General features: G+C 38.1%; 1 protein-coding gene across 1 annotated transcript; it reads left to right on the top strand.

The window, feature by feature from the left end:
* Positions 1-5368: 5368 nt before the first annotated feature.
* LOC149002174 (protein DETOXIFICATION 40-like) lies at positions 5369-7671 on the top strand. The gene is made up of 7 exons (XM_089137205.1): positions 5369-5641; positions 5736-6367; positions 6534-6590; positions 6789-7027; positions 7163-7281; positions 7430-7516; positions 7624-7671. The coding sequence occupies exons 1-7, from the start codon at positions 5522-5524 to the stop codon at positions 7669-7671; spliced, it is 1302 nt and encodes a 433-aa protein (XP_088993331.1). The 5' UTR covers positions 5369-5521.
* The last annotated feature ends 17056 nt before the right edge of the window (positions 7672-24727 follow it).

Genomic DNA, 24727 nt, shown 5'->3' on the forward strand with positions numbered 1-24727 from the left:
TCTCAATCTTAAGATTTCTACACTCATCCGTGTGGTGGCCATAGTCCTTGTGAAAACGACAATACTTAGTCATATTCCTATCTTGGGGTCGGGCATGAAGCTTGCCTGGCCACTTCAAGAGGTCTTTATCTCAAATTTGCAATAGGATTTCTGACCTCTTAGTATTGAGAGGTGTAAAGTCCTCATTGTCAAGTCTATCTTTCCAACTTCCTTTTTTGTCATCCTTTCCCCGAGCGTTTGAGTTCTGACCTTTTTCTCCATAATTCTTCTTCTCCTTCACTCCCTTTGTGGACTCCTCACGGGCTTCAATAACTTCTGCAACCATCGCTTGCTTTTGGCATTTCTTAAGAAGAGCTCCATAAGTCTTTGGCTTATCTTGAAGCAACACCTCTAGCAAGCGTCTTTGGGTTATTCCACTCCATAGCACATTGTATGCCACCGTATCATCCAACTCTTCTACCTCTATAGCCACTTTATCTAATCTTAGAAGATAGTCTCGAACAGACTCGTTTGGCTTTTGCCTAATAGCAAAGAGGCTATCTACTATCTTCTTACTCCCGATGCAACTTCGGAATTGAGCAATGAATTTTCTTCCGAGTTCTCGGAAGTTTCGGATGGATCTAGGCCGTAGGCTATATAACCATTTTATTGCCGGGCCTTTGAGAGATGTCGGGAAAGTTCGGCATAATAACTCATCCTCTCGGCCAATCACAACCATGACAGATTTGAAATAATTAATATGTTCACGAGGATTAGACTTACCTTCATAGGGAGTGAATGTCGGCATTATAAAGTTGGGTGGAAGAGGTGCTCTCATAACTTCCTCTAAGAAGGGCTCTCTATCAACCATGTCATAGTCTTCGTCAAGGTCCCGATCATCAAGCCTTCTTTCCATGGCATCTAATCTTCTCCAGAGACCATGCGCCTCTTGACGTTCCTGCGGAGACCGAACACTTCCAAGATCAAAATATTGGGAAGTTGGTCCATGAGAAGATCCAGATTGACTGACCGATCCTCTCGGGTCATCAGAGCTGAAATGACCTCTTCCTTGGCTTTCACTTTCATGTTCTCGAATTCTTTCATTTCGATGTTCTCTTCTTGGTAAGTCCTGAGTCTGCTTGAGCCCAACCAAACGGTGGAATACACTTGCCCCTCGTCCGATCTCCTCGGGGAAGTGGTTCTTCAATATGAACTCCTTGAGACCTTTTTCCAACTCTTTCGGCTGTTTGTCTGGGTCCTTTGGGATTTCGTCTTTCTTGAACATCGTTTACCGGGCGTTGCCTATCCCGAGTCTATCGGATAGCTTCACGCCTTCATCCTTCTTGTAAATTTCTAGGGGGTCCGGATGATACCCGACTTGATGGACTAAGCCTCGTACAACTCCTTGGAGTTCAAACATTTGTTGTTGGACTTCCCTTTGCATATTTTGTAAATCGGCCACTGTCGCTGGAATCGGGGGTTGATTCGAACCTCCTTCTCCAAATGGAGTTGGTATGGTTCTTGAGGGATTCTCTGGAATTTCTTCTCGAATTTCCTCTAGAATTCCTTCTCGAACTTCCTCTGGAATTCCTTCTCGAACTTCCTCTCGAATCGGAATTTGTTGATCTAAAGAAGGGAGAACTTGTTCTTCAACACGTCCATTCTCCGCCTCTCTTTCTCTCACTCGAGTAGTAATTCGATTGGAATTCGTCACCTAGTTAGTGGTACGTTTCGTCATGACTTTTTGTGACGATTCCCACAGATGGCGCCAATTTGTTGCGTCTAGAACTTCTTCGAGGGCCGGATACTGAAACGACCACCTTAAAAGCTCCCCAGCCAAGTTGGAATAGCTGAGATGCCTACACTCATAAAGAAAACAAGAACGGTCCGGCCAAGTTTTGGCCAAAGAACCGCCTCCGACACCCAAGTTAGCCAAGGCAACAATAAGAGTTCTTGAGAGAGTTCTCAAGAACATAATGAATAAATGATCAAATGAATCTCGTACCTTTCTCCTTGTAGAATGTGGGTTTATATAGAAGATACCTGGAGGCAGCGTTTCCTCGGATCTCGCATAGTTAGTTGAAGAGTGGGTGAGATATCTTCGGAATAGTGATCCCTTCTTTGGCGGGCCAGATAGAGCCTTTATTCGCTTATTCATCTCCCCAATTTTCGGAATGGATATGTTGAGTAGTTATCTGTAACTAACTCTTTTGACTTGGTCATCTTCAACGTTACTCTTGAACTTAGTCTTGAAGGTCTTCTCATCTTTCGTACTCTTCTCAAGCATGGCTCCCGAAGGGTTAATACACACCTGCCCGAGTGGGTATGTGCTTTCTCCCGAAAGGGTTGTCTGAGTCTCCCAAGGGAAGGGAGCACACTTACCCGAGTGGGTGTGTGTGTCCCTCCCGAGGGGGCTCTCTGAGTCTTCTGAGGGAAGGGAGCACACTTACTCAAGTGGGTGTGTGTGCCCCTCCCCGAGGGGGCTCTCTGAGTCTTCTAAGGGAAGGGAGCACACTTACCCGAGTGGGTGTGTATCCCTCCCGAGGGACTCTTCAAGTCTTACCCGAGTGGGTATGTGTTTCCTCTCAAGGGGGTTCTCGGGTTACATATCCTCCACAACACGGTGGTTGATTGGTACAGGTGAGGGAGTAAATTTTTGGACAAATCAATCATTGGATCCATTTACCATTGCAGACTGCATCCAAGTTGGGAAGGAGTTCTTTGAGGCGTGTTCTCAGTTTGTGGCAGATTATATATGTCATAAATGTTTTCCTCTTGTTCAGTCTAATGCAATGAGGTTAGTGTTAGAAAAGGCTAGTATTATGGAGCTACCTTTGGTGAGAACTGACAATAGGTGCTATCAGTGTGTCTTTAGTTGGAAACTGTTTTTAAGAAGGATGGTGGTTGGTGACTCAAGGAAAAAAGGGAAGTGCATCTTCATTCTTGTTGTGACTTGTGTGGGACAGCGGGAAAAAGTTTTGATCATCTTTTAGTCACATGTTTATACATTGCTAACTTATGGTCCCATTTTGTACGCTACTTTGGGTTCAATGTGGCAGCTTATTGTCATTGGAGGATGGTTGGACGTGGCATGCAGCAAGGCAACAATAGTCAAGGTTCGCTCTCCAGGGTTGATAGGGTTTTCTCACATCTTCTATTTTGTATGGATGGAGAGAAATTGCAAGAGACGTGTGGGGCAGCAAAAGAAGGCAGCTTTGGGTCTTTCATGGGGTTATGTCAGATCTACCGTTTGGGTCCTATAAATTAGAAGAGGCATTGGGGTAGCATGAGCTAGCTGTTGTTCAAAGAGTGCACATTCAGGTGCAGGTTCAGTACCAAAGGGATCCATTGGAGGTTCAGTGGTTGCTCCTCCTTCCCCCATGGTGCAAGCTGAATATTGATGGGTCGTCCTATTGAACCTTGGCCATGCAGAGCTGGTGAGTGCTACGAGATTTTGCAATGTACAGGCTAATGTGGTGAAAGATCATTTCTGTAGTTATTTGCGAGTGTAAACTAATGTACAGACTGAGTTTGAAGGTTTGTTCTAGGGCTTACATTGGGTAGATCACATAATATTCTAAAGCTCTGGATAGATATGGATTTGGTTGCAGTAGTCTGGGCAGTGCACTGAAGGAAACTTTTGTGGATGATAATGGAACGATGGAAAGTGTTGCAAGGGTACTTGGAAGCGATGCAGGGGAAGATAATCAATTGCTGTCGTGAAACCAATCCAACAGCGGATTATTTGTCCAAATCAGCAGCAAAAGAAAGACTTTCCAGAAAAGTTTTGGAGTGGCCAACCCATATTCATAAGGAGTTTGGTCTGGATGTAATTCAGAAATCAAGATTTTCGGTTAATTTGCTTAGCTTTCTCTGTGTTTTTTGGGCTACTGATTTGCAATCAGGGGTAATTCCTTTAGTTTTTTCAATATTTCTCGTCCTATATGTGAAATATCATAATTGACCCCACCCTCCAATATTGAAAATAAATTTTAAAGGTAAAATAATTGGTATAAATGTCATTCTTAATTAAAAACTATCTCCTCAATTCCTATTTATTCTCCTCTCTTCTCTTTTATCTCTTCTTTCCTATTTATTCTCTTCTCTTTCTAAACGTAGGTTAAGGGAAATTTTTGGAAAAAAATCTTATTAGGTATTCAAAATGTCATTTATAATTAAAAACTAATTATTCAATTTCTATTTATTCTCTTATATCTCCTCTTTTCTTCCAATTTATTTTCTCTTTTTTTTTATTCTTTTTTTTTTGGTAGGACTGAAAATTCCAATTTATTTTATCACCTTTCTATAAACATGGTTAAAGAAAATTTGGAAAAAAAATCCTTTCCACAATTATGTACTCTTTCTCTTTCTTAATTTATTTGTTATTTTTCTTTTGTTCTTTTTCTTTCTTCTTTTTTCCTTTTTTTTCTTTTTTTTTTTTAATACAATTTTTGTTATTTGATTGTGAATAAAATGTCTATAGTTAATAAGGTAACTAACTACTATTGGTTTGCATCTCCAACCTAAAAAATGATAAAATTGGTTTACATTTGCTCCCAAATAAATTTTTTGTTGCATCTAATTTTCTAGGGTTGAAGTCATGTGGACATTTTTATTATTATTATTGCTTTAATTTACCTATATTTTGTCCAAAAAAAAATATCATTATCAATAATTTACTTATTTTCTTCAAATATGTGTGGGTTCTACAAAATATATTTGGACTTATTTTCCAACATAATTAAGTAATTCAAAGGTGTGACCCCAATGGGTCCTATAAGGGCCCCATGATTGTGGGCAAAAACCTTGGGCTTTCTCCGATGTTCCTAAACTTTCATTCTCCGTCTCCCTAATCTTAAATTCTGGTTTTCCCCTTGTTTGCAATTGTTCATTTCCAGATGTGAGAACATCAGTTTTTTTTTTCAAAGAGGCACCTCAGTTGGGAAGTGTTTTCTTGACTAAGCTTTCCACTTGATAAGGACTGGTGAGCTTTGAATGCATTGTTGCAGGTTTAAGAGTGTTTCGTTTACCAGGGGTTGTGGTGCTAAGCAAGGTTCCGGTACAACCTGTGGATGAAAATCCATCTGGGACTCCCCACCCGGTGCCGGTGTGCAAGCCGGCGGAAAAAAAATAAAAATAAAAAAAGAAGAAGAAGAAGAAGTGTTTCGGTCCTTTGTAATACTTTTTTCTTGTTGATACAAAATCAAAGAAGATTTTACCAAAAATAAAAAAGAAAGCAAAAGACACTTCTACCAAAAAAAGACAAGTGTTAGCTAGCACATCATAAATAATCAAACAGTGAAGCAACTCCAAATCACATGATAGTGTGAGCAACAATATGGAGAATGATAAAGAGGAAGCTTCTCATCAATCTTCAACCATCTCACCAAAGCAACCCTCCACCACAGTTCTTCCCGCAAGCCATGAGCTTGAGGATATACTCTCAGACAGCCAGTTACCCCTTTTCAAACGTCTCAGGTTAGCCTCATTGAGAGAACTGAAGATCCTCTTCTATCTTGCTGCCCCTTCTGTAGCTGTTTACATGATCAATTTCCTCATGTCCATGTCCACACGAATCTTCGCCGGCCACCTCGGTAATCTTGAACTCGCCGCTGCTTCCCTCGGCAACTCCGGCATCCAATCATTCACTTACGGCCTCCTAGTATGTCTCTCTCACGCTTATATTCATCTGGGTACAGTTACATATTAACCCTGCAATCCTTATGATCTTACTATTTCCATTTTTTACTTTTCAGCTTGGGATGGGAAGTGCAGTAGAGACACTGTGTGGGCAAGCCTATGGTGCATCAAGGTATGAAATGCTAGGGATATACCTTCAAAGATCAACGGTTCTGCTCATGCTAACTGGGGTCCCACTCACTCTGATCTATACCTTCTCCAAGCCAATCTTGATTCTTTTTGGCCAGTCATCAAGGATCTCCTCAGCTGCTGCCTTGAGTGTATACGGTCTAATCCCCCAGATATTCGCCTATGCAGCTAACTTCCCCATGCAGAAATTCCTACAGGCTCAGAGCATAGTGGTCCCAGCTGCCTACATATCAACGATTACATTTCTTGTGCATCTGTCGCTAACCTGGGTGGCGCTGTACAAGTTCAAGCTTGGTTTATTGGGATCTTCCTTGGTGTTGAGTCTTTCATGGTGGATCATCGTAGTGGTTCAATTTCTTTATATAATCAAGAGTAAACGTTGCAAGCACACCTGGACCGGGTTCAGCCTCCAAGCCTTTTCTGGGTTACCTAGCTTCTTCAAGCTTTCAGCTTCTTCTGCAGTGATGCTGTGCCTTCAGGTTTGGTACTCTCAGATACTGGTTTTGCTAGCTGGGTTGCTTCCAAACCCAGAGTTGGCTTTGGATTCTCTCTCTATTTGGTAAGTGAATAAAGGTTTTTCAATCATAAATTAAAATTTAAGCTATTCATTAAGCACATAAAATTTTATGAAATAACATTTTTTTTTTTAATTAGAAAACAAGTTGTATCCACAAATTAATTAAAAAAATCTTATTTTTAACTTAACTAATAAATTGGATGTGCAGCATGCTGATAAATGGATTGGTTTTGATGATACCAATTGGACTCAATGCAGCCGCAAGGTTAGTAACTTCGCAATTTTCAACTAGAAATTAGTTTAACAAACTCCACTTTTTTTGCATAAAATTTCACCTGAATTTCAGTAGGATGCATATACGTAGTAAACTTTTCAAATTCTATAATTTTTATCGTATGCGAGATTTCATAATTAAATTTATTTCATATCTTCTCAGACGTTAACATGTAGTTCTTTTGTACAGTATAAGGGTAAGCAACGAGCTGGGGGCAGGAAATCCAAAATCCACAGCATTCTCTGTGATAATGGTGATTTCTTTATCATTCATAATAATGGTGATCCTTGCCGTAGTTGTATTAAGCCTTCGTCATAATATAAGCTATGCCTTCACCAAGGGAGAAACTGTTGCCAATGCAGTTTCAGAGCTTTGCCCATTATTGGTCATCAATCTCATCCTTAATGGGATCAATCCTGTTCTCTCAGGTATAAATGTTCTTCATTTATATAACTGCATGTATGGCATCTAGACAGAATGCATCCGAAGATGAACATACGTGGTAAAATTCATTGGGCTTCATATATGTTTTTCTCTCTAATCAAAGTCTTTTGTGTACTAAGGTGTGGCTGTTGGTTGTGGTTGGCAACAATTTGTTGCCTATGTTAGCGTGGGATGCTGCTACGTCATTGGAATGCCCTTAGGAGCTCTTCTAGGTTTCAAGTTCCATTTCGGTATTAAGGTATATATATATATGTATATCATTTATTTTTGTAGACCTCTCAAGGTTCAGTATTTGGTTTCCACACGATGTTTTATTTGCAGGAAAATTTTACAAACGAAACAAACAAAGATAAGTAGAACTGATTTGGGTTTTCTTTGAATTGCAGGGATTGTGGTCTGGGACAATATGTGGCACAGCATTGCAAACCGTCATTTTGCTGTGGATTACATGTCGGACAGAATGGAAAATTGAGGTAAATTCCTTTTTCTTTTTCTTCTACTTAATACAGGAGAATATTCTCAACTTCCTTAGCACTTGATGCTATATGAGCTCATTTTTAATTCATTCCATTTTTTATAGGTAGAAAAAGCCAAGCTACGCTTGGACAAATGGAACTTGAAGAAGTAACAACAGAAACTGCACGATGAAAGCTTCAAAGACAATACTTAGTTCATATCAATCCAAAAACCACATAAGTCAACCATCTCTAGATAACCTTATGAGGTTACAATCTTGTGTTTATAGAACAGTGTACGGAAGTTATTCAAAGGATTAACTTGTTATCATCAATGTAATGAACTAAAAGGTTAATTTCTCTATTTAATGCGATATGTATGAGGGATAGTCAGCAATTTAGCAGAAAATCCTTGATGTGCATGTCCTTTTTTAACATTTATCATCATTGAAGAAGGGGAAATTTTCTGCTTTTCCCTATATTTACTCTTTATTTATTTCTATTATTCTTTGCAATTTCACCTCTATTCCCTCCAAAAAAAAGAAAGAAGAAGAAGAAGAAAGTAAACTATTGTAAAATGGAGAAGCTATATCAATGATAAGGAATAAAATTATGACAAGATAAATCAAAACTCATTTCATTGAGTTGTGTGCATTACATATTTATAGTAGAAGTAGAATTTTCTCTGATAAGGAAATTTTAAAGTCTATAGGGAAATGTAATATATGATTTTTGCACAGAATAAGATGTTCTTGACATAAAATGATAGATTGTTGTGATTTTTAGTTAATATGGGAATATGAATCACCAATATTACATGTTAAGGTAGCTAATATTTTCATTTGAAAGTTATATATTTTGGTATTATCTCTTTGGGGATGATGGATATCCATAATCAATATTATTTATAAAATTTCCCCTTGGATGTCCATCAATAAATAATGTATCTCATGAGAACTTTACTAAGAAAAATTTATGTGGAAAAATATCTTAGTGAGGAAAAAGAGTATCTAAATAATATGTTTTACTAGTTGTTTCGTTAAAAATCTTATTAAGAAAACCCAGTGGGACAAAATCTTAGTGAAAGAGAAAAAATGTATAACACGTATTTTACTCTCTCTAATAATAACATCATTGAATATCTTTGAGTCTACACATCTTAATCTCATATACTAGCTTCTCAAAATTTGAAATAGACAATGCTTCAGTAAATAAATCTATCAAATTATCACTTAAATAAATTTATTGAATATCAATTTCACCATTTTGTTGAAGATCATGAGTGAAGAAGAATTTTGATAAAATATATTTCATTTTATCTCTTTTGATATATCATGAGCTTCATAAGTATTATCTTTATATAATATTATTGAAACCATTTTTTCTAATAGAAGACTGCATGTTTCTTGGATGTGTTAGATCATTAATCTTAACCGAACACATTCTCGACTTGCTTCATGAATCATCATTATCTCTGCATAATTTGAAGATGTGGGAGCTATATTATGTTTTGTTGAATGCCATTAAATAATCGTACTTTCATCAGTTCTCTCCACATAACATCTTGCGAATTTTTGCAAAATCACTATTTATACAGTATTCATTTTACTATTCACTCATTATTCACATCATCTCCTTTTTTCTCATCGCGGTGAGGGTCGAGGTCTTATGGGTGGACCTGATGCGGGTCGAGGACGAGGAGTGCAGTGCCCCGACTTATTTGGTACCATAGAGGCGGAGTTTCTCTACAACAACTTCTTCCACAACCGGCCCATCGAGTATGGGCAATTCGTCGAGCCACTCCCAATGGCTCCTTTCTAGATTGAGGAGAGGTTTGCAGCACTTGGGTGGAGCTACATGTTGAACCTGGATGAGCCAACTTACCCCGAGCTCATCCGCTACTTCTATAGCAATTTGACTTTCATCGAAGACCCAACTATTGGGGGAGGCACCATACTCTTCATCCAGTCTTGGGTCAAAGGTACTTTCATTCATTTCACTATTGAGTCATGAGCAACTATCTTGGATGTGTCATACGTACCCAATGAGATGAGATGGATTCCACCCGGCAGTGGGGACGATTCCATTCATTACACTAAGAGATTCCTCATCTTCTCGATGTTATGCAACTACGAGTGTGACCATGTGCGACAAGGGAGGAGTATGCTCCCTTCTCCTAGACTCATCTCTCACGTTGTGAGTTGCAACATCTTGCCCAAGGGTGGGCATCAAAATGAGATATAAATCATGCAGGTGTTCATCACTTTTGCCTTATATGTGGGATATTCCATCAATCTCGCATATATTATTCAGCATGCCATGATCTATAGGGTGGAACACCCCAAGATAACTAACCTTGGGTATGGGCTCTTTTTGACTTGCATCTTTAGACACTTCAGGGTGGATCTTACCGATACAGAGGAGGTGAGGGAGAATATGGCAAGAATATTGGAAGAAGACTTCTCTCTAAGATTGGCATTTGAGATGGGCCCCACTCTCCTTTCGTGAGCACGTGCCACCTCAGTGTCACATGGAGGAGTGGTGAGTCTTCCCGTCCTAGGAAGACTCCACCGGTGCCTACTTCCTTTGTTGTTGACACTGCCCAGTGGGCTTCTCTCTTAGCCACTCTAGGTAGGGTGGAATATAACCAAAATTTTATGGGTCGCCGGATTACTGACATTCACACTCAGCAGCAAGAGATGATTCGCCGAATAAAAGACATAAACTCATGGGTCGAGCACTGGGAGAACTTCCTAGGCCGGTATAAGCCTCAGCCACCACCACCTCCAAGGCGCTAGTGTTCTTGGCTCTACTTTTTTTACTGTCATTTGATTCCCCGGGTTACTTAACTTAGTCTTATTATGTTTTGAACAAATGTTATGTACTTTATTATGCATGTTTGTCCACGCTTTTCACTTGATATGGGGTTGTAATATTTTAGAACTTAAGTTCTTTATCAATTATGCACTTTAATTTTTCATATACATTATTGTGTTTTTTGTTCTTGCTTAATTAATAATACTTGTGTGGCTATGTTGTTTCATATATTTATTGTATCTTATTCGAGTTAGATTTTTTTTTTTGGGTAGAAATTCGAGTTAGATTCATTATGCATTTGTCATGACAAATTTTTTAACTCATGGTTAACCTATTATTCATGTCTATTTCTTAGAATCAGTTATGGATTGATGACTTGAGCTGCCCCTACTACATCATATAGGAGTTAGGATTTGTATGAACCAAGGCTCTAATACCACCTTTCATCACACCCCACCAAGCCGGATCCGGTCATACCCGAATACCCGTGGGGGTGATACACTATAGGACCTAGGTTCAGTGACAAACCCATACAAATATACGATATAGCATAATCCAAGAACAAGAATAAATCAAGTTCAAATATCAAATCATGAAATCTAAAATATTAAGTTTACAATCATCCATGTCTAAAGTTAATCCAAATAAATATCAGAGTTTGAAAGGAAAGAGTAGTTTGTTTTCAGCGGAATTAATCTAAGGAGTTCTCTACTAGAAGCTAACTCCATAAGAGCAAACCTGACACAAGCATGAAGCGTCATGCGCATCCACTTCTTCTCGAATTGCTCCCTCATGATAATCTACAGGCAATGGATCCTCCATTTGAGTGAAGTCCTCATAACCTGTAGAATAATCTAAAGAAACATACACATATAAAGGAATGAGTTCCCCAGAACTCAATGAGGTCAACTCAACAAACATGTCATGCATTCTTTCACAATTTCCACATCACATATATGGTAATGTAATTAATGACAATAATATGATAAATGCATGATTATGATGTTATGCTCCTAACTCTATCATGAAGTCTCTAGAGTAGACACGCACTAAGTTAAACACCAATCTCCTTTGGGCAGTCTCATCCACTCTCCCTCAACAAGAGATGTCTATTGCGTTCTCTAGGGTTCTTAGGTAAAGTCTTCTCAAGCCATGGTTGGGGGTATAAGTCACCACTCTCTCACATCATAGTTTGGCATGAGATTTGGCACGTGTCAATGATAACTCTAGGCCCAATGCAAAGTCATACGATGTCGTACTACATATGGTCCAGATATCTCCCCTCATGCCTAGTGCCCTTTTGGTTCAATAACCTTCCCACCAATGAATGGCATCCTCAACGGGAGGCAACTATTGTATCCCATTCCTTAACCCAATGATCATCTACATATAATGGACAGGATGCTCTTCATGTCCTCTCACGGGTTGGTTATCAGTCTTGAGCGCCTAGGAGCCCTTATCTATTGTATGTAACCCTACCATGCTAAGATGATAATGGGCCTGCTTGACAACACATGACCTAACCACTGGCATCACGGGTTACCAGCTTCAATACCCCTACTGGAAGGGTAGTAGCACTCATAGGGATTTCTAGCACAACACTTCCAGACACCTAGCATTCATGCACCTAGAGCTAGATGCATTCATATAAGGTCACTAGGGTAATGGGCGGACCCACATCCCTAGTTGGTAAATAGAAATAAGAGAATCAAGTCTCAACCAATATCATTCATTCTCATATCATCAATATAAGATTCGAAAAGAAATAACAAGATTTATTCACATATCCTTACCCTTCGTTCACACAAAGTCACACACAATCACATAATAATAGATATCAAAATAAAACGAGATATCATCAATGAAATTGAAATAACAATGTTAAATATACAAGACATGGTTAGTTTATTCCTCACCATTCATTTTGGCACTTTTCAAAGTCCCAAATTTCACACTCAAGAGTCGGTGATTATACTCAAAATAGTCCTAATCACATAAGAGAAATAGTATATATTATTTGGGAACCAATTGGGTTTGAAAAGAGGTACAAAATCATGCTTCCTGAACCCAATCTATTAATTGGGCTCAAACCCTTCATTCTCAACCTAGTTTCGGCATAAATCATTATTTCACCTCCGATTCAAAGTCGAATCGAAATGAGACTTTGGGAGCTTCTAATTAAAAGTAATAGGGTCCTAAAAGTATTAACAATTCTTTCCAATTTGGTCTCAATCAAAAAGCCCCAAATTTGGCTCTCGCGAGTGCCGCGGGCATCTCTTGAGAGGCTCAAGCTAAATCATTCGCATGAACAACTCTCAAAACTAAAGGGAAACATAAAAAGAACTAATTGTAAGAATTCAATGTATCCAATGTACCTCAACTACCAAAATCTCACATTCATTATGAAGAAAACATCACCAACCTAGGTTTAGAGAAGTGAGGTTGAAGAACACTCACCTTTCTCAATGATTCCGCAGTGATCCGAATCTCGACGCTTCTTCATGAAGATAGGTTCTAAGATTCTCCTTGGTTTCTCCTCCACTCCAAGTCTCAGCCCCACTCTAGCGTTAGAAAATGTGAATTGAGGTGAGTAAAGTCATAAAATAGGGTTTTAAACCCAAATGCCTGAAAATTGCCCCAAAACTGGGGATGGGCGGTCAACTAGCCCTTGGTTAACCTCTCAACCAAAGTCTGATTCATGTGATTCTTGGCTTGAATGAAATGACTTTCGAATATCTATGTTGGGTATATTTACGTTGTCGATTGGATTCTCCATCATCAGTTTTCGGATGTGCCAAAATCGCTTTTTAATACCTTCGTGATTGACCTTCTCTCTCCTCTTAAACTCTAAGAAAGATGTTGAGTCATCACTAAGGTCGTCCACTAACATTGGGTCCACTTCTGAACCTTCAGGCTCGACTCGAATGGCCCACAGTTATCACCGACTAGAGTTCCAGGTTCGTGGTCCTGAAACCATGGTTTAAAGGGTTAGTAATCTAGGGTGATTCACAAAGGGTCTAGTGATTAGTACACCTATTAGATCTATAATTCGATGAGACGAAGTAAATAAGATCGTGTCAAGTAGCCATAGAAGGTAGAACTTGGAAGCCAATGTGGTAGTTTTAGACAAGAAGGTTTGATTTTGGGTTCATAGTTGGTGTGGGAATTTTTTTAGGGTATCACCTAGGAAAGGTGTTATGGGATTCAATGTCAAAGGGAAGCTTAGCCCTCATTACATCAGCCCTTAAGAGATTATTGAGAAGGTTGGACTAGTTGCATATCGATTAGCCTTATCTCCGTCCTTAGCTGGTGTGCACGATGTGTTCCCGTGTCAATGCTACGTGAATGTGTAGAGAATCCAGAGCACCCCCTCCAGTAAGAACCTGAAGGTCTAGGAGCTGATCTTTCCTATAATGAAGAGCCAACAGAGATCCTAGATAAGAAGGACCATACTATTGGTGAAAATCTAGTGGAAGAATCATACTCCCAAAGAAGCTTCTTGGGAGAAAGAAGATGAGATGAGATCGAAGTATCGCTATCTCTTTGGAAACCCAAGCACACTTCCAATATCAAGGATGAAATTTCTTTTAAGGGGGGGGGGGGAGAATGTGAAATCCCGCAAAACCCTAATCCAGAAATTCATATAGTAGGTCCGAAAACCCAGAGTGAGGGTAGAAGGCAATTGTGGGCCATCCAAATTGAACCCATTGGATCTGACTTGGAACCAATGGAAGTAGATGGTGATGAAGCTAAGATAGAAACCTTGGCAAATTTCAGAAGAAGATCTAGCTTAAATGATGATGGACTTGGTAGATGAACCAAGAGTGCAGTGATGACACAAGTGGAAGGTCCTAGAAAACCAGATAAGACCCTTCCATAACTTGGAAAAGGTCCCCAAGAAGAAGCTAGGGCTTTCAAAGTACCAAAAACCCCATTTTTATCAAAAGTCTAGGGGTTGGTTGATTGCCTTGGTCTCCTCAGGCGACCAACCCAAACAACCAACCTGTACCAAGGCAGATTTGTCACTTTTTGGGAAATTAGGTTTTTGAAGACCTATTTAAGTGTTTTTCATTTTGAAACGTGTCATTATGTTCTAAAGCCTTAGAGAGCATCGGAGACACTCTAGAGAACCCTTTCCAAGGTGAAGAAAGATTTGGGAGCATCCATGAAGTTTTCTGTCTGACGATTCTTCTCCTACAAGGTTAGCATTTGCTCTCTTCTTTCTAGTTCTTCTTTCTCTCTTACTTCTACCTACTGTGCAAACCTTCTTCAAGGTCTATACTTTCTATAAGTACCTATTCTTGTGAAACCCGACCCTAACCTTAACCCAAATACACTTTTGTCTGTAGGTCCGAAGACCCGAAGTAGAAGTGAAAGTTAACTATGGGCCATATTAGTAGAAGATATAGTGTTTGACTCCGAACCTATGGAGATTGAAGATGATGCCCCATATTTGAAGACAATGTTGGATATAGAGAAGAGACTACGCCTTGATGAAGAGAAGATTGGTTGATGACCATAGAGCTTGGTGGATATGATTTAAAGCCATTTTTCCATGCTAGGTAAGTTATAGAATATGTGTTTAAAGTTTTGTTTGATTCCGAGTAGTGGAAGGCCCTCAATTCTCTGACTTTGGCTTTGTTGTTTTCCTGGGTCAACTGCTTGGGTCGATTGGATTAGGCTACCTAGCCAATCGACCCAGAGATGCTGAACTCGAGCAGAATCTTCTGTTTAGGTTATATTCCTACATATATCCCCATGATTTCGTGATTTTAATATCCCTAGCCTCCAAAACACTTAGAGAACAAAGGGAACTCATCTCCAAGCCTCCAAAAGTGTAGAAGAAGACCTAATCTTGCAAACTTGCTTCTCTCTCTTGTTCTTCAATCAAAGGTTAGTATTCAATCTTTTGTGTTATTGATTCATTCTTTCCATGATCACTCTCATCTCTGAACTGAGATTATGATGAAGATGTTGCAACCTTGTAGTCATATCTTTACAATCTCTTTTCATTTTCTTATGCCATGATCATCTTATTCATTCTTAATATGATTTTTATGATTTCTTCTTAAACTATGATCATATTCTTATTTTAATTTATTCTAGCATTCTAGATGCCTCTCCATGATTAATCATACCTCTGATTTACTGTGTTCTTGTACTAGAATGAGACCTTATTATCTCTAGTTCATCTCTTTCATTCATAGCATGTTTCCAATGAAAACCATGATTTTTACCAAAATAGAAACTATGATTTCAAATTAGTAAGTAATGGTTTTAATCGTTGTTTGATGTCTAAATTATGCTTTTTAGTCTTAGACTACTGTGTTAGACATTCTCTCCAAGTTTCGTAGCATTCTGGATTGTAGCATAGGTTTCGGATCAAGATTCTATTTTTGAATTCGAATTTTCTCTTGGGCGATAGCCTGGGGTCGACTGAACCAGTCAACCCAGCCAATCAACCCACAATGACAGAATTGGATTTCTTCGTCCGTTTCGATTCGATTGATGCTTATTCTTTTAGGATTACTTCCTAATGACTGTATGATGTTATTCTAGGGTTTATTTGCTAACTTTGGATTCATCCTCTTGTCCGTCCGGAATATGTTCGAATCTATTTAAGGTAAGGAAAGTTGTTACCATATTAACATAGATTGCATAGATTTAGTTTCTAATTTGGGAACTACTTAGATTTTCTACTGTTATGTTAGTTTATATTATGATATGAATGCTGTAAGTACAGTAGGATCTTATTTCCTTATTTACTTTATGTACTTGATTATGTATGAATACTTATTCATGTATGTTTCTTATTTATTTAATCTTGTCTTATTATACTCTTTCATATGATGAGATATCTGTCGTGGATGATATGATTGAATTATGATTGTGATTGTTTAGGTATGATTTGGGATTGGGGAATGTCCTTTTGACATTTCTGTCCTTGGACCTCATTGGGAGTAGTATGGGATATTTCCAATGTTGCCCTTTTGACACTTTCCCGGATTATTGGTTGTCATACCTAGGACTTGTCTAGCAGTGTTTGGCTAGGGTATTCCTTGTTATATGAGACCCGATTCGGAAGGGTATTGAGACCGAACAACCCGTGGTAGCAATGAGGATTTATGGGCGCTCAAGACCGGTAACCAAGCCGTGAGGGGACATGAATCACATTGTGGGGGCCATTTATGGGTAGAGTTGCATATGGATAGACTTGGGCTCATGGGCGTTCAAGACCGGTAACCAACCCGTGAGAGGACATGAGAGCTTCCCGTTTATTATATGTGGATGACCTATAGGGTTGATGAGTCCGTATTTGAGAGAGTCGGATACACTGACTCTAGTGTGAAGGATACCGGAAAGGATCCCGAGAGAAATGGACGTATCTGGATCTGAGTTAATGTAACTAAGTAGATGACTTGCATTTGGCTAGGCTATACCCTGACATGCGCCAGTACTTAGACCAAATGGTGATGTGAGAGAGAGGTGACTTAACCCCCAGCCATGGATTGTTCGAGAGGGATGAAGGAGCCTTTGCCAACCGAGGATGAGTGAATTGAGACCTACCCAAAGAAGTATGGTGCTATGACTTAAAGCATGTTTGCCTATAGAGACCAGCATACATAGAGTTAGATTCATACATGCATTGTCTGTCTCATATCATATCACATTATGCTTTGCTTATGTTATCATGTTATTTATGCTACTATGGAATTACTTGCCTTACTGGGTTTCTTTTGAAACTCACTCCTTTTGTACAACATCTTTTGTTAGACTATTCTACAGGCATTGATGACTATGAAGGCCAATATGAGGAAGCGCAAGATGAAGAAGCATACAATACGCAAGGTGTTGGCAACTGTGAAGATTACGTTGAGGATTCCTCGAGTGGTCTTACTTGTTACCAAGATTAGCCCTACTGTGGAGTGGGAGCGTCTGAGCGTGATTGATGAAGTCTATGTTTATAAAGACGTTCTTTACAAAGTAGAATAGACTCTATCTTAGTTAGATTATATCTTTCTTTCTTGTCTTTAGAACCAGTTGTAATCTCCTTTGACTTTCGATCTACATTCCGCTGTACTCGTGGAGTGAGATTCCACCTCACTCTACATTTTTGATTATATATATCTATTGGTATCATTTTCGCACTCTGATGATTATCTTGTTACTTTACTTTGATTCATTTAAATAATATTGTTAACCTTGATTTAGTCTTGTTCTTGATTATATTATTGTGAATGTGGGAGGTTGATTTACTCGATACTGGATCTTATGGACTGTGGATCACACACTCGAGTATGCCAGATAGGGCATCGGCTGGGTGGATGTGACAATTCTTCTCTTATTTTTGTTCTAGAGTAAATCCCCATCCAGTCTATCTCTTCCGTGAACTTCAAGATATGATTTCGGTAAAGACCTAGCATGAGATCTATTGGATTTTACCCCTTTTGATTAGTCTAACCTTCGAACCATACGAGATCATATTGTATGATGAATTCAAACCTTAGTTTACTATTGTCTTTACTCTAGAGTGGATTCCCATTCACTCTAGTCTATCCATGAATCTTGCGGTGTGATTTTAGAAGAAACCTAATATAGGACTTGTTAGGTTTTCACTCCTTTGACCATGATTGATGCCTAAATCATATTAGATAGTGTCATACTATTATTTCAAAGTTTTATAAACAATTTCTGAGTGATTTGGAACTCAAACGATGAGTTTTCGACCAATTTTAGGTTTTTTCATCCATACACAACAATATTGGTGGCTTGCCTTGGTGGCCCCGAGCGACTAAGCCGAGCAACCAAATGGTACCGAGACAGCAAAATGCCCTGTTTTGACCTCTTTTCATCTTTGAACCTTTAGGGTTTGTTCCTAACATTAAATCATTGTATTATTAGGGTTTCTTTGGCAAGTTTGAAGCTACCTTTTGGTCTCCTCTTCGAAGGTTTCAAGATGACAATAAGGTGAGGATGTTCACTTACAAATAATAACTTACTTTCTTATTTTGTAATAGAACTGGAATGCATGATCTATATTACTGTTTTAGGAATTATTTATGATAGATATGCCTCTATAATTTCAGAATGTTCTAGTATTAATGATATGCATATTTGTTAAGAATGTGAATGTTTGGAACGTGAATGGATTATGATATGATGTTATGTTTGAAATCATATTGTAATGTGATTGCTAGATTGTGATTGTGGAATGGGGAATGCCAATTGGGTGTTTATGTCTCTGATCGTGTCGCTAACCAATCAAAAATAAAATCCTACACTAATCTAGCTAGCGGAAAGTACGGGGTCGAACTATGGGGAACTAAAAGGCTAAGTTACTAAGATTGAATTCAACAAAAGTAAATCTATTAATTACTGCAAAAACTTTAACTATTAATACATGAAGCTCTTTGGGATTTTGAATCCCCAATGCTTTTCACTAACCGATATAACTCTACACTTCAAAGCAAATTAAGGATGGTCTTCCTAGGCATGCCCTATCTTCACAAGACTATCGTCCTTCACCGAAGCTTGGCACGCTTAGTTTGCTGAGCTATAGAACATCTTTGGCTATACTCAAACACAATCAACTAAAAGATATAGAGCAATCAAATTAATGAAATAAACATGGTTCATCTCCATCCCAAAGAAAAGGAACTAGCTACTCATTATAATAAAGTTCATAAAACAAGATGAAATTTGGGAAGAGAGAGATGTGGTCTTCTTCTTGAGCAATGAGAGAGATGTGAACCAAGATCCACATTCGCCATCTCCTCCTCTTCTCTGTTGTTGGCTTCTCATTTTATGTATCCCACACACAATGAATTCGTTCTCTTTACATCAATTCGACCTTTATTCGTTTGGATTCTGGAAAAACTCAAAACTATAAAGTTGTAGATATTTTCGTTATATTTTCATAGCATCTTGAATCACCAAAATCTGGGTTAATAAGAGAGAGATATTTCCAAAATACTCAAGGTGGGTCTGTTTACCCAATTTTCAGATCTTATTATCAATTTTGTTCCTTGGACCTCCACTTGTTTCTAATTTGGCTAAGATTCATGCTCTCCTTGCATAAATTAAGTTGAATCTCGCCAAAATTTGATCGTGTCGCTAACCAATCAAAAATAAAATCATATACTAATCTAGCAAGCAGAAAGTATGGGGTCAAACTATGGGGAACTAAAAGGCTAAGTTACTAAAATTGAATTCAACAAAACTAAATTTAAATTAAATCTATTAATTAATGCAAAAACTTAAACTACGAATATGTGAAGATCTTTGGAATTTCGAATCCCCAATGCTTTTCACTAACCGATATAACTCTACACTTCAAAGCAAATTAAGGATGGTCTTCCTAGATATGCCCTATCTTCGCAAGACTATCGTCCTTCACCAAAGCTTGGCACTCTTAGTTTGCTGAGCTATAGAACATCTTTGGCCAGACTCAAACACAATCAAATTAATGAAATAAGCATGGTTCATCTACATCCCAAAGAAAAGGAACTAGCTACTCATTATAACAAAGTTCATAAAACAAGATGAAATTTAGAAAGAGAGAGAGAGAGAGAGAGAGAGAAGAGATGTGGTCTTCTTCTTGAGTAATGAGAGAGGGATGAGAGCCAAGATCTGCGTTCGCCGTCTTCTCCTCTTCTCTGTTGCTGGCTTCTCTTTTTATGTATCCCGCACACAATGAATTCATTCTCTTTACCCATCAATTCGACCTTTATTCGTTTGGATTATGGTAAAAAATCAAAACTAGAGAGTTATAGATATTTTTGTTATCTTTCGATAGCATCTTGAATCACCAAATCCAAGTTCATACGAGAGAAATATGTCCAAAATACTCAAGCTGGGTCCGTTTACCCAATTTTCAGATCTTATTACTAGTTTTGTTCCTTGGACCTCCACTTGTTCCAATTTGGCTAAGATTCATGCTCTCCTTGCATAAATTAAGTTTAATCTTAGCATTCATGATTTCTAGGGCAGAAAAATTGAATCCCATGATTTAAAATCCTCCAATATCTAATATATTTGCCAATTTTGCTCCACATTATCTCTAATAACCAAAATCACCTTATTCCTGAAAAATACACAAAAATAATCAATTAATTATCTTTTAATTAACTAAGTATGGAAAATTAAATCAAATAAATAATGATAAATGCATGCTTATCAGTCGCGGGACATCAGTAGAGGTGGTATGGACACTTTCCTATGATGTCTCTTTGCACTTTCCATGGTTACTGGATTTCATATCTAAATTGTCTACAAGTGTTTGATTAGAAACCATATCATATCACACCCTATCGGTGTGAGTATTGAGGTTGAGTGATTGTGGCAGCGGTATTTGATTGGTGGGTGCCCAAGAATGTGAGAAGCATGAGAGGACACGCAATATTGCTGTGGGGGCCATTCACTAGTAGGGTTGCATATAATAGGCTTGGGCTTGTGGGCGCCCAAGAATGCGAGAAGCATGAGGGGACACTAGAGCTTCCCATTTATTATGTGTCGATGACCAATAGGGTTAAGTGTCACATCCCTCTAGTCAGTACCAGGTCTGAAATACCCGAAGGTATGATCCACAACCCCAAAGATCAAGTCTGAACAATCATCATCCCACTTAACACAATAATATAATCAAGAGCAAGAATAAATCAATATATAAATGTCATTAAAAGAAATAATCGACGAATGGATCTCAGACGAATAACAAAAAAATATCAAAATGCGGAATATAACAAAATCAGAGCATAGAGTATAGCGGAAAATAATCTCTAAAATCAAAGAAGAACGGTAGATTGAATCTAATGTTATACAACCGAATAAACTAAGGAAAATAAAGAAACAAAAAATTCTAAGAATCAATCCAAGTATTCCATCGGTTTTTCCTCTTCTTCTTCTTATTATATCTTTGTCTTCTTCACCTTGGGCTTATGCACTTGCATCTTTGCATCAGCATCTAACTCACATTCCCAACGACGAATAAGACGGTGTATACTGCAATCAATAGCAGCCATCAATGTAGTTCAGACCGGTGTACGGGTCGTACCACTGGTCACCAGCTTCTCCCACTGAGTACACAGTTGTATCACATAAGGAAGGGTCCTCCGCACTGGTGCACGGGATCTCTTCCGAACCTGCAAAATCATCTAAAAAATTTCCCCCGAAGGGTGAGTTCAACAAAAGGGGGTGAGTTTAACAGAACTTAGCAAGCAGTTCAAACACAATTAACAATTATAACAATCACAATCTCAAGAACAAGAACAAGGCACAAATGCAAATGACATGAAACAATATGCAAAAATATGCAAGTATGCTTCTAACTCTACATATGCTGGTCTCTATTGGCAAACACGCATTAAGATAAATCACCACACTTCTCTGGGTAGTCTCAGTCACTCTTCCCTCAACCATCTCGGTCTCTTGGGTTCTCTATGGTAATTGGGTCAAAGCATCCTTCTCAGACTTTCCATAGTTGGGGTTTAGGTCTGTAATACCCCTAGATTTTACTAAGGGTATTTTGGTCAATTTTCATAAAATAATCATTTATTATATCTTGTAATTATATATGTTATTTTGTTTTATAGTAATTACCATTTCTTTAGAAAATAAATAATTAATTAATTAATTAAACCAAATAAGTGAATCGTTTTTTTAGTCAATTTACTTAAATAAACTCAAATATTAAACTAATAAATAATATATCAGTTAAATATTTATTATGATTGTTAACTTAATAAATCTTAAACATTTTTACACTTTAAGAAAATTAACACTTCATTTTTTGTAAACTTAAGAAACAAAGTATGTTAAGAGTTAAAATATAATATAATAAATTAATTTATGTATATTAAAAATAGTTAATCCCTTAAGAATTTATCATACATTAAGTTTTATTAATTTGCTTAATTGTTATTATGAATTCTTGCATATATATAGGGGGAGGGATTCACCTTATGGGGGATAAATTTTTCCAAAGAAGAGAGAGAGAGAGAGAGAGAGAGAGAGAGAGAGAGAGAGAGAGAGAGAGAGAGAGTTCATTTCTCTCTAAAATCAATAAAAATTTCTAAATTTCTTTTGATTTTAAACTGAATCCGTTCACTGTAATCGTTTGTCCTAGTTGTGTTTTATTGGACGGCTCAAAACATTGCAATATTTTGATATTGAATCTATCGTGGAGGCAAATGAGAATCCTTCATGCTATCTACAAGTTTGAACGATTCTGCTTCATTTTGATTTATGTTGCAAGTGAAAATCTTGCACTATATCTACATATTTGATGTATTGTCTTTTATTTAATCCAAATTGCAAGTGAGAATCCTTCATGTACATCCACTTGTTTGAATAATTGTGTATTTGATATTTTGCATTTTATTTGATATAAATTACATGCAATAACTCTTCATATTATCTATAGTTTGAAATATTGTGTTTTATCTTGATATGTATTGCAAGTGAGAATCTTTTATGTATATCTACTAACTTGAACCATTGTATCATTTGATCTATATTGCAAATCCTACGTTATATCTATATGTTTGGTTTATTGTCTTCCATAAATTTCTATGAATATCAAGATTTGCCATTACATTGCATATTGCATTATAAGAAGAAGACATAAACTTTTCCATTTATCATGGTCCGATAGAGAATTGGATGGGTTGATAGGGTTGTGTAACGCGCACAGGCCACGTAACGGCGTGGATCAATCTTCATCATTTCCTATTGGAAAAACCCATGATTACACTGGAGGGATCAATGTCACATCCCCCCAGCCGGTACCCTAAGTGGCATACCCGGGAGTGTGATCCACAGCCCCGAAGATCAAGTATTGAGGAAATCATCTTCCCACATATACAATAACATAATCATAAACAGGAAATAAATCAAGTTTTAATATTATAAACAAGGTTCAAAACAAGAAATGAACAATCAGGTATAATCGAGTGCGGAAAGATACCAGATATCCAATGATATCAAAAAGGAGTAAAGTGAGGCGGAAACTCACTTTACCAAAAATAGTGGAACGTAGTATGAAAATCAAAAGGGATTTCAACTGAAACAAATGTACTAAGAAATAAACTAAGATCAAGCGTCTTCAAGTTTATAGATAACGTCTTCATAAGTATGGACTTCATCAATCCAATGAATCCGTTCTAACTCTATGCCGTTCTCAAAAGTAGTACGCAGCTTGATCCGCCGGGGGATCATCAAAGTAAGCTTGATCGTTGCCAGCACCTTGCGTGTCATACGCTTCATCAGCTTGTGCTTCGCTGTACTACTCGTCATAATACTCTGTATTTGCAGGATAATCTAACAAGAAAATGTACAAAAAGGAATGAGTTTCAAAAAAACTCAGTAAGGCAAGTTAATCCATAACATCATAGATAACATGTGGCAAAACATAACATGATGCAATGCAGTATGAAACAAGTAATGAATGTATGCATCTAACTCTATGTATGCTGGTCTCTATGGTAGACATGCTTTAAGTCATAGCACCGTACTTCTTTGGGAAGGTCCGCTCACATCCTCAACCATTTAGAATATCTTGGATTCCCTCACCCATTTAAGGTATCTTGGGCAGCCGGTTGGTAATGGGTCTTGCATCCCTCGGGACAAACCATGGTTGGGGGTTAAGTCAACACACTCTCTCACAACCATTTGGCATAAGTACTAGCGCATGTCAAGGAAAAGCCTAGCCCAATGCAAGTCATCTACTCAGTTACATCAACTCAGGTCCAGATACTTCCATTCCTCGTCCCTAACGATCCTTTCTGGTATCCTTTCCACTAGAGTCCTAATAGTTCATGACTACGGACTCATCAACCCTATTGGTTATCCACATATGGTAAACGGGAAGCTCTCATGTCCTCTCACGGGTTGGTTACCGGTCTTGAGCGCCCATGAGCCCAAGTCTAGCCATATGCAACCCTCCAATAAATGGCCTCTTTCGAGTATCCACAATGTGACCCATGTCCTCTCACGGATCTTTTCACCGGTCTTGAGCGCCCACGAATCCCCATTGCTACCACGGGTCGTTCGGTCTCAATACCCTTCCGATTCGGGTCTGATATAACAGGGGTATATCCTAGCCAAACACTGCTAGACAGCCCTAGGTATGACAACCATTGATTCGGGAAAGCGTCGATGGGCATCTTCGGAGAACATCCCATACTATTCCCTCCGATGTCCAAGGACAGAAGTGTCAAAAGGACAACTTCCCAATCCCAAACCAAACTTAAGCAAACACATTCTCAGATCAGTCATAACATATACAACCAACAGTTCATCATATACAAGAGAATGTAAAAGCAAAATTAGATTAGGCAATAATAGGTAATTCATATAACATGAAAAATGAAAAAAGATAATATAAACAAGTGCTACTGATCTCACAGTAAGAGA

This window comes from Hakea prostrata, chromosome 10 (assembly GCF_041222555.1).
Source record: "Hakea prostrata isolate BN-2017 chromosome 10, UWA_Hpros_2, whole genome shotgun sequence".
Classification (NCBI taxonomy): domain Eukaryota; kingdom Viridiplantae; phylum Streptophyta; class Magnoliopsida; order Proteales; family Proteaceae; genus Hakea; species Hakea prostrata.